This window comes from Nestor notabilis, unplaced genomic scaffold (assembly GCF_000696875.1).
Source record: "Nestor notabilis isolate BGI_N333 unplaced genomic scaffold, ASM69687v1 scaffold5800, whole genome shotgun sequence".
In the NCBI taxonomy this organism is placed as follows: domain Eukaryota; kingdom Metazoa; phylum Chordata; class Aves; order Psittaciformes; family Psittacidae; genus Nestor; species Nestor notabilis.
In genome coordinates this window covers 65,819-76,445 of record NW_009909600.1, presented here as the reverse complement: position 1 = coordinate 76,445, position 10,627 = coordinate 65,819, and the positions used below count along the sequence as shown (strand labels likewise).

The 10,627-nt window shown below is 35.0% G+C and overlaps 1 protein-coding gene across 1 annotated transcript in view; it reads right to left on the bottom strand.

The window, feature by feature from the left end:
• PDE3B (phosphodiesterase 3B, cGMP-inhibited) overlaps positions 1-10,627 on the bottom strand; it is a gene marked incomplete at its 5' end in the record, with an annotated part of 86,736 nt that overhangs the window by 10,333 nt on the left and 65,776 nt on the right. Inside the window, 6 exons of the mRNA XM_010012030.1 lie at positions 765-899; positions 1,671-1,774; positions 2,283-2,356; positions 2,904-3,114; positions 4,803-4,909; positions 8,044-8,183. Of these exons, the coding sequence (XP_010010332.1) occupies positions 765-899; positions 1,671-1,774; positions 2,283-2,356; positions 2,904-3,114; positions 4,803-4,909; positions 8,044-8,183 (771 nt within the window). The remainder of the gene's footprint in view (positions 1-764; positions 900-1,670; positions 1,775-2,282; positions 2,357-2,903; positions 3,115-4,802; positions 4,910-8,043; positions 8,184-10,627) is intronic.

Sequence of the window (10,627 nt, the reverse complement as noted above, 5' to 3'; positions counted from 1 at the left end):
TCCCTACACTACCCTTGAACAAGAGTAACATGCATTCTACTCCAGGGAAGAAAACTAAGATACTGGCAATAAAAATATTTTGTGGTCAGGTCAGAAGCAAATCTAGCCCACGCTATAGCTCCATGATTGCTAAATCCACTGTAAAGAGACAGAAGCTTCCAGATGACACTGATGAATGGAAGAGGCTGGGGAAGAACAAACAGGATCATACTTTTGCACCTGCCAGTATATTGGCTTCAGCACAACATGAAACTGCATGAAAAGAGCTTAGTAGTAAGTCAGAAAGAGATGAAAAGGGATACTGCATGCAGAAAGCAACATGGGAAAAAAATCCCATTGTTTGTAGGATCAAGAGGCAAAAGACTGCCTAAAAGATCACTTCTCTTCCCCCACAGGTGTAGCGCTGGCAGAAATATTTTACTGAAATAAAGGAAAAAGAAATGGTTGACAAACAAGGTAGTAATCCTGAAAGCAGGAGAAGTTTTTTTCATAGGAAATGGCATATTACTAGAAAACCTAGTAAGTGTGAATCTAACCTATTTTTTACATTGAGAATAAAATTCAGAAAATTCAGAGCAAGTTGTCTAGAGATCAATCACTTTTTATGGTTTGCAATGAGATGGTGCACATGAGAAATTACATTTATACTTTTCAAGTTAGCATTCATATATATGTTGACTGCAAAACTTCTTCACAGTTTAAATAAAATATGAAAGCCTGACAAGCTTTGTACACCCTCCCATATATAATAAAAGACAACAAACCTGGCTAAGGATCCTTCCAGACTGGTCTCCCAGTTCTTGTACAAGGTCAAAAATTTGGAAATTCCAGTTGCTCATCTTCTCCATTAGTGAATCATGGTCTAACAACATTAGTTCTAATGTAGGACTCTGATCCACCTGTATGAACGTAAGACACTTTATCATCCCTAAAATAGCAATGAAAACTAATTTTTCAGCTTTATTGGCAAAGAAGCCATGAAAATGATAAATCATTATTGAACTTATTGAACAGTGTTGTAACTATGACTATGAGAATATAATAAATCAGTAGTACAAATAGCACAGTTAGGGCCTGACTTTTCATATTTTGGGGCTTTTTGAGACAGTGCTATATTTTCATTCTTACTCCTTTTTAAACAAGATAAGTTAATAAAACAAAGGAAAAATATGCATAGGCTTCTGAAACATTTACTGAGGTCTAGTAGTTCATTAATTAAACAAGCTTTAAAAAAAAATTAAAAAAATGTATAAACCTAGAATGTTAGTAAAGCTTAAACCATTTGTCTCCCTGCACTTCCAATTTACTGCACTGTGTGAATGTTCATTTTTAAGCCTCACTGAAACTCCCCCATCTTTCATAAACTTCCAAGAGAAAATACTAGACAGTCAGTGTCTGAGCATTCTATCAACACTACATCTACACAAATTAATTCTGGTCAACAAAATTAATACAAGCACCATCGTTCTTATCATTTGGAAGTGAAATTTATGCAAGCTGGACATACACAATTGTTAAATGAAAATCTGAATTCAAATGATGCACCATTTCCCTTCAGAAATTACAATTCTTAGCAATGCAAAGACTTCTTTACAGGATGTTAGAAATAATAAAGGAATACTGTATTGATAAAAGTTATTGCAAGGTTTTTTTTGCAATTACATGCTTACAAGCAGATTATTTTGTGCCTGATTGATCATTTCCTTCTTTTCATCTTTTTTCTTCTCTGTATGGTGGAAAGATTCTTTTGAAACACTAGCACTTCCAATTTCACCTTAAAGAAAATACATACATAAATACTACATCAGTAATTTATTTGTAAATTACTCCTGTCTAATAATTCTTCATACAGATTATTCACAGAAATATCAGTAATAGCTTGGTTAAATATTTTTTAAGATTTTCACAACAAAAGGTTATAAAAGTCAAAATTTATTAGACAAAGCCTATTTGAAGATTGAAGCTAGAAGCATGATTTTTTACTTGCAAAAATTTGTTCAGTGATTAGTTTAGCTGAGATGGCAGAGAACTTGCTTGATATATGGAGCACAGAACTATAAAATTATGGCTAGAAGCCTATTATAAAATTCTTACTCTGAAGCAGGCAATATTTTAGATTATCTTAATTATCCTAAATAACAAACTAAAATAAAATATATGTATATGTGGTACTTAAGGTATAGGAAAAAAATTTATGTAGAAATACAAAATTTTTAATTTCACTGGCTTTTTAAGAAAAAAGGCAAATTGATACCAAATATTTGTCTATTTTGAAATCTCACCTGATTTTCTGTCTTTATATTCTGAAAATTCTGGTTCTGGCGTAGGAACAGGCTTGAGTATCTGACGTCCACAGCTTACAGAATACATGAAAAATATTTACAACATTGAGTAATTTTTCTTTTGCTACAGGTCTGTTGTACTGAAAAAGAACTGTAAATTTCTTAAAAAGACATGCTTTTGAAGGTTCCTCCACAAAATGACCTCAGTATTTTCTCCTAAATTGTGCACATACAGATTTAGCCCGTAACTTAGAAAATAATCAAGCACCACCCCTCATGGACTCATCTCACTGCATTAATAAAGTAGAGCTAATTATTTAGAAAGTATTCAGAAATACAATATACAACTGCATGGTAGGAAGTCCTCCTTTTCTAAAAGTTTGTAAAATATTGTTACTCTATAATAACTGCTGCTTTTGAGGCTGAGCTATCTGAAATCAATGGCATACAAACAGCATTCTTCAGTCTCCTCTGGTCAATATAGTTACAGATTATTATGAAATCATGTATCTTTTTTTTTTCCTAGTACACTAGTAGCTGTATAAGTCTGGTTCTATTTTTCATTTTAATTATATTACTTTCAACACATGGAGTTACTAAAAAAGTAACAGTTTACAGTACCTGCTACACATATAACCTACAGACGTTTTCACTTGCTGCTGAAAATCTGGAGAACTAAATGTGTATCCTGGAGGTTTATGTATATTAATGCTTGGTTTTGTAAGAAAATCAGCAGTATCAGGAAATTCTACAGGCGACCAGCAGCTGAAAGCCCCACTGGAGACAGATCCATGACTAGGTGAACCCACAGGACTCAGGCCAGGAGATGCACCTTCCAAAACAAATATTACATGGGGTTCAGATTACAATCAAAACATTACTGTTTAGAAAGACTGAAATTAAGCAACAAGAACCTTTATATATTGTAAAGAATATGCAAGCTGTCAAGACACAGTCTCTAGTTCACACTGTCAAAACAAATATTAAATACCTAGATCTATTCCAAGTTTTGAGATCTACAACTATGTAGTAGTCTAGGCTACACGCCTGAATGGGCAAACCATGTAATGTATTGTAACATCTGGCTTTCAAAGGTTTGATTTTGGTTTTAGATGTGCCAAATTTAATCAGTAGCTAAAACTTTCCATATTCCTTTCTGATTCAGGACTGCTTTTTCAAATTTTTGGGGGGGTGGGGTGGGGGGAATTAATCAAAACCAATTCTGTATTTATAACTGACCTAGATAAATATCTTTTACCACATTGTTTAGCAATAGAGAAAATATATGCTTGAGACCTTTTTAGAAACAAAGTAAAAATCCAAAAATGGCCAATTACAGAGAAAAAACAAAAGCAAACAAGCAAACAACAAACTCCATCTTCCTTATGTCAATGAAATTCCCCATTTCTCTTCAGCCAGTAGGATGGGATTTAGTTCAAGCTTCTGTCCATGTAAACTAGGAAAGAAAGCTGATGAATCTGGATTTTGGCTGCTCTGTGCCTAACACAAATTTACAACAAAAAGTTTTGCATTAAGCCAAACATAATTTCTTTCCCTTGTGGAAATATACAAAAGACAGGTTATCTACAAGCTCCCAAGGTAACTTACAGCTATTTCAAATGCACTTTTGTCAAAAAGAATGAAGTGCCCATGGGAAAGAAGAGTATTGCCATTAAATAAGGAATGCATAGATTATACACTTCCAATAGCGTCATAGGCTACACTGACTTTACTCACACACCCTGCGAGTAGTATATAATTGCATTTTGTTACAGTAAAAGACAAGATTTTTCAAAGTTCTCATTGCTAGGTGAGGAGAGAAGTTTTAGAAAGCAAATGTCACTAACTAAATTTCACTAACTACTGGAAAGTTAAGAAGCAATTTGTAAATTCCCTTCCAGAACTTAATCAGATTAACACTCTAATGTTGGCTACTTAATTTCATCCTTTTTACTTGTAACAAATTCATCAGTTTTTAATGCATAACATTACACTTCATTGTCCACAAGATTAAGTGGAAAAAAGCAGAAAGCTGCTTAGCTTTTTATGAAGACAGAACTATTAAGAATGTGCAACGATGTGTTTACATGCAGATATGGCCTGAGTTTGGATTTTTCCTGGTGTTTAGAAGACTGAAAGGGAAACAATCAAACCATCAAACAGAGAAAACTGGTCAAGTTTGGGGTTTTTAAGCAACAACAACAACGACAAAAGTTAGAAGCATGTTCTCCTTGCTCAATCCAACCTGCTTATTTAAACTTTTATAAAACAAAATTATTAGACAGGTTTATTTTTAATTATGATAAAATGGATAGGCAGAGATAAGTATCAAGTTTCCACTTCATATGGGCAAACAGACCAGTTATAACCTCTGAAATACTGATATACACATTTTAGCACTACTGTTACAGTACATACTGGCTTATTACACTGACAGCGTTAGAATAAAATCTATACCAAATCCTTCCACAATTTTAATATTCACCTCAGATGGCTATCAGGTCTTTAGAAGTGTCTTACCTGATCGTCTGGGACCTATATGATGAGCCAGTGTCACGGAAGATGATCTTTGTTTTGGTATTGTCAGCATGTTTGCACCGAAAGATCCATTTGCGTGAGATCCTTGGCTGAAAGTAGAACAGATTTTTTTTTTCTTTCCTAACTTGTTTTCCATTTTTATTAAATAAAATGTTTATAGAATAGCCAGACTGCTCTGTTACAGGCCCACTACCATTCAAGGAAAAGATAGTATAGAAAGAAAAAAAATCCAAGATCAGCTAGAGAATAAATGTCAATTATATGGAATATAAACTGTTGGGTACTCAGCAAAATCAAGAGAAAACTTTATACAATCCTGAAATGACACAGTATATTTGGACAACATGCCATAGGTTTTACTTTCTAGTATGGTTTTCCTGAACATTATGACAAAGCAGGCTATTTTCTAACAGATTTGAGAATATTTAAGACTGATTCCTTTGGAAATACTCTGACAACCTTATACAGCCATGGCTTGGCTTTTCAAACCGATTTTTCATATTTAATAATTTTATTTATTATAATCTTAAAACTAAAGCTGGTTTTGACAAAGACATACTGTACTTCAGTAGCTAAATCGTTAAACTCAACTGTTAAATTATGCCATCTGCTGTTCTAGCCATGAAATTGCACTCCAAAATTCCAATTACATATTTCCTTTAGTAAAAAAATACGCAATATGCAATTAAAAATAACTGTATGTATGTATTTTAAAGTGCAAATATTTTATGTAAAATTAATTCTTTCATTTCAGTATGGGAAAACAGTATTTACCAAAACAGATTTAATCTTGTTTGATCAAACAAAAGTCAAATACAGAAATAATACTTGATCTCCCATAATTTGTTTAAACATATGAATATACAAAAATAGTTAAGAAATGAACACAGGTTTATTTTTCTGAAGTCTGATGATTCTGACGTGTTAGTCAACTTTAAAAAATGTTTGGGTTGACAACTGGGAGAGATTGAACTTTTCGCTATTTGTACACTGTTTAGCTATCACAGCTTGCATGTATTTGTTTAACACACAAAAATGCTGCAACAGTATTTAGTGTAGAAAGACTATGTATTAAGCAAGTTCAGTTCATCTTGAACTAGTTAGTGTTTGAATGAGAAACCAAATCAAGAATTTGCATGCAAATAAAACAGCAGCTCTTAAGAGCGGCTTTTGAACACTGGATGGATAAAAAAAAATCTGCAACATGAAATTTTGCAGCTATATTAATTTTTTGTTCCAATATTTAACATCCTATCTTTCTCATCTTAGCTAGACTTCAGTTGAAATCAGTCATTACAAGTAAAAGATATTTTGATTTTTTTATAAGCTTTCCTACTAGTGAACAGTTTGCTGGTTTACTCTCCCTTTTTATTAGCCTGCTGCTTCTTGCTTCTCTTCTAATATTCATTAAATCCTTCATTGGGTTGAATCAGCTCCCCAAGTCAGGAAAAACTATCTTTTTATTGCTGTCATTTTTTTTTCACAAATTAAGGGGCTGACTCAAGGGCCAGAGCCAATGGCACTGAGTACTCTAGGAATGCAGGACTGCCTCTTTGGCAGTAGAAACAGCTATGCCAGTGAGGCTATTTCCTTTCACCTTACCTATAAGGTAAGCACCCATGGGGGATTTTGAGATGATTATGTGTTAGAAGTTAAAGGGAACCTGGTAAGAATGATCACTGGGAGATGCAAGGAGTCAGGGGCAGTGCAAGTGTTGACAAGAACTCTGAAGGGCAGGACACGAATGGAAAAAAAGCAAACACGTATTCTAGGGCTTTATGGGGGTGACAGGAGCAGGGAAGGGGAACATGGCTAGCTAGAAGCACTGGTCATCAGGGTCGACAGATAATTTAAAAGTGATGGAGTACGAGCAAGGGTGTTTTCTGTATTGCTGCTTTCATCGGGTGAGCCTGAGTAGGTTCTTTGGTTGGTAGAAGCTGCAACAAAACTCCCTGTAAACATGCACTGTGTCTGCTTCAGCAGTGCTAAGCCTCAAACTGGCATCCCACAGTCTAAGTCTAAAACAATTTCTCTGGTCTTGGATTATTTCTCGTGGTTATAACTGGGGAGATTCTTTCAAACACTGGTAACCAAATCAGCATGAAAATACAATCTTTAAACTACTATCTTCAATTGTACTTTACACACAAACCACAATTAAGTCCTACTATGTTAAAACTCAAACAGCATATTTTATCAAGGGGAAAAAGCTACTGGCAAGGGCCAAATTATTTAAATGGTTCACTTTAAAATTAAAAAAAAAAACTGATAAAACAAATTCTTGGATGTGTGTATATAAACTTTCATCCACTACTAGTAATTATCAGTTATCAGCGTAACATGTATTTTCTTTTAAAGAATGCCCTTACGACCTATGTAAAACCATTAAAATCTTAAGACATTACAAGTGTATTAAAAAAAAACCAAACAAACCCCACACAGATTTTAATGGATTTAAGATGCAACACAATTTCAGACATCTGTTGGACTTTTCTTAGTTGATATTAAGCAAAACCATACACATTTAAACATTTAAATAAAACTAAATGTATGACATTCCACTCATAAACCACATTAAACAAAAAATGTACTATTATTTTAATACTAATTCAAAATGCAATCCTATTTCTGAAAAGAAAATCTTTATTTGCACCACACTAACAAGTAGAGAAGAGATGATTTTCTTAATCTACCTTACTGCTTGATTGATGACCATAGGAATAATAAATGTTGCAATACACACAACAGTGACCACTAAATGCAAGAGAGTTGTGTCATCTTTTTTAATTAAAAATAAACTAAAAAGAAAATATTTTTTTAACTATAAATTATAAAGAAAAGAAATTTTGCAGCATGTGGAAGGTGTAAAAAGATAAAATTTTAAGTAAAAATGAGAAGAAGGAAGTCCATAAAGGCTTAGAAGTTAAACAAGTTTGTTTTGCAACTGTATGTTGGGCTTTTTTTTTTTTCTTCATTTCCTACTAAAACTGATAGGCATGCCGTTCAACCTCAGAATGACCTGATTTCTACTTGAGATCAGAGTTACAAAGTATGGTATATAACTAACTTGAAACATTTTCCAGTTTATGCTGGCAGAATTTGGAGACTTAATTCACAAGATTTTACACTAAACACTTCTCCTGTCATGTTCCAACCTTGCAGACATGAACATTCCAGAAAGGCTACATTTATTATTGCCCTTAAAATATGGTTAAGTGCTTACCTTAATGTGCTGTATTCCTGATGAGATCTCTTGCTGTTACTCCGGTCCCACCTAGATGTTGATTCCATAGGTGGAATACCAGAAACTCCTGAAGTTCGTCTCAGCTGTGGTGTTGGCAGGCTATTTCTGCTATTTAATCCCTGTTGAATAATTTAACCATGATTAAAAATTATATAATTAAACCCAGACATTAAAATTTTATTTACAGTTTGTGAAGACTATTTATTGGATTTTTTTAATAGTGAAACAGTAAGTACAGTATCTTACATTCACTCATTGCTCAAGAAATAAGTATTTTGCTTACTAGGAATAATTATTTTTCATATCTCTTTTTTTCTTTTCTCAAATTAAAATATGTAAAGATACTTGTAATCCAAATTCCATGTAGTCCAGCAATTACTCTTCAGAGTTTTTAAAAAGGGAGACCTTCTAGAGATAGTTGCTGTAGGATTATGGATTATTTTTCTACATATCCCAATTGTATGACTATATAGTCGGCTCTTAAACTCTCAAGATAGTCTGAGATTTTTATAACTGAGATGCTAAATATTGACAGTGCAAATATTGTGGAGCTTGTGGACAGGGCAATGCACAATGCACGGGATCAGTTCTGGTCCATCAGGGCTCCCTCTCCGCTTCCATACCAGCTCCACACCACCCAGAAAGCTTCCCAGGCACCTCACCACTCCCAGCCTGGAAGCTGTGTTAATTTAGGCACACTGCAGCCCAAACACTGGGAATCATCATTGTACTTGAACATAAAGCCCTCTGCAAAGCAGGGCAATGGCACTCAAACAGTCTTGTATGGAAATAACTCAGAACTTACTAGATCTGCCTTACTGAATACCCTCAGAAAAGTGCATCCATGCTTAAACAGCAACTGGCAGAACCTAATAGAAAGGATAGGATCACCGAACTGCAACTATAAAGCCAGCTCTGGCATATCTGCACCCATTGCACAGATGTTGTGTTTTAAATAAATCTATAATAAAAATAATAAAAAACGAAAAATGGAAAAGGAAGGGGAAGAGATTATCTCTAACTGCACTCAGTCCACAATCCATATGTTAACTCGTCCCTAGATCTGGCACTCAGTGGAGGGAGAGGGGTGTGTGCAGGAGGGAAGACTCTTCTGCATGACATAGATGTGAGTAATCAGACCTTGCAAAGTAGAAAGGATGCTGGGGGGTGGGGGTGGGGAATAAAACAAAAATCCACAGCAATATTTGCAGTATTGGGTAAGGTCTGCAGGTGACCCTTGGCTACTACCATTTCAAAAGCCTGGCAAGAAATGACTTTGCAATTTTAAGCTTCATCTGGTGGTCAAAAATCATACTTAACTCACAAAGTTCTCACATTTTTTAGAAAAAAAAACCCCAAACAAATAAAATGAAAGTGTTGACACAAAAGAGTACAGTCTCTTACCCTGAAAAATCAGACTGCTTTGGGTCCCTGATATGGAATGTACCTCTGCTTTGCTGCAAAGCTGTAGTCACATCCAGTAAGGTGGAAGTGGACAGGCAGAATAAGACCACCACAGCAACATGCAGCAGTCCTTAACCAGCCCTACCAGAAAGAGAACTGGAGGAGCCTGTTCTGTCTGCTATCACACAGTGGTGGTGCTCTAAGGCTAGAATGAACTTCTCTTTTAACGGACCATATAAATGTCACCTGAGTGCTCTCTACAGCAGTTGAAAATCCCCAACATTGGAAGAGAAAGGTTCACTTCCTCAAACAAGTGCACTCATTAGCACAATATGGAAAGAAGGTCCCAGCACCTGTACTTATTTTTTCTTCTTCCTGGCTCCTCCAAGAATGAGGGAACACAGGGGATATGACAAATCTCCTGAACTTCCCCCTACTGGATAAAGAAGCAGAGAAAAAACAAAACATGGGTAGCTAAGGACTAAGGAACTCCAGATTGCTCTATGCTAGGAAAGTCACTGGTAATCACTATACAAAGAGGAAAAATTGCTCTGGAAAGAAAATCTAGACTGTGCCAGGAACCAAAGTTATTATGAAAAGACTTTCAGTTACCAGCAATAGCAAGGCCAGCAGACACGGGGTGTGGGTACTCAAGTGCTTGCCTAGACAACTTTTACTTGCCTGCAGTACGAAAACTGTTAACATCATGTCTGTTGATAACACCAGAAATCCACCAATCTGGCAAGCAGTATACTGTCATACACTGGGAAATGTGAGGACAGTTCTGTCATGATGGAAGTGAAAAGTCTTTCTATTGCAGAGCAGTCCTGAGATAATTTTTTGTGTAACCAAGGTTTCCTTTTTCTTTTTTAGGAATTTAAATAGACTGATCGGTGAATAGCACCAAGGGGCAGTTTACGTTTTCCAAGTTGTTGGCTACCAAGAAATTTGGAGTGAAGAGTTATTATTAGCCTACCAGTTATTGATTCAGTTTCTTTCTTTTCTTTGCCTTTTTTTATTTTCTTTTTATCATTACAAGTTGAAAAAAAAACCCCAAACCATAACTGAATGCACTTTGCAAGCCAGGCAGAGAAGAGAAACAACGGTGTACATAACTGTCAGCAAAGAAATGACTTATCTGAAATATGGAAACCTTTTA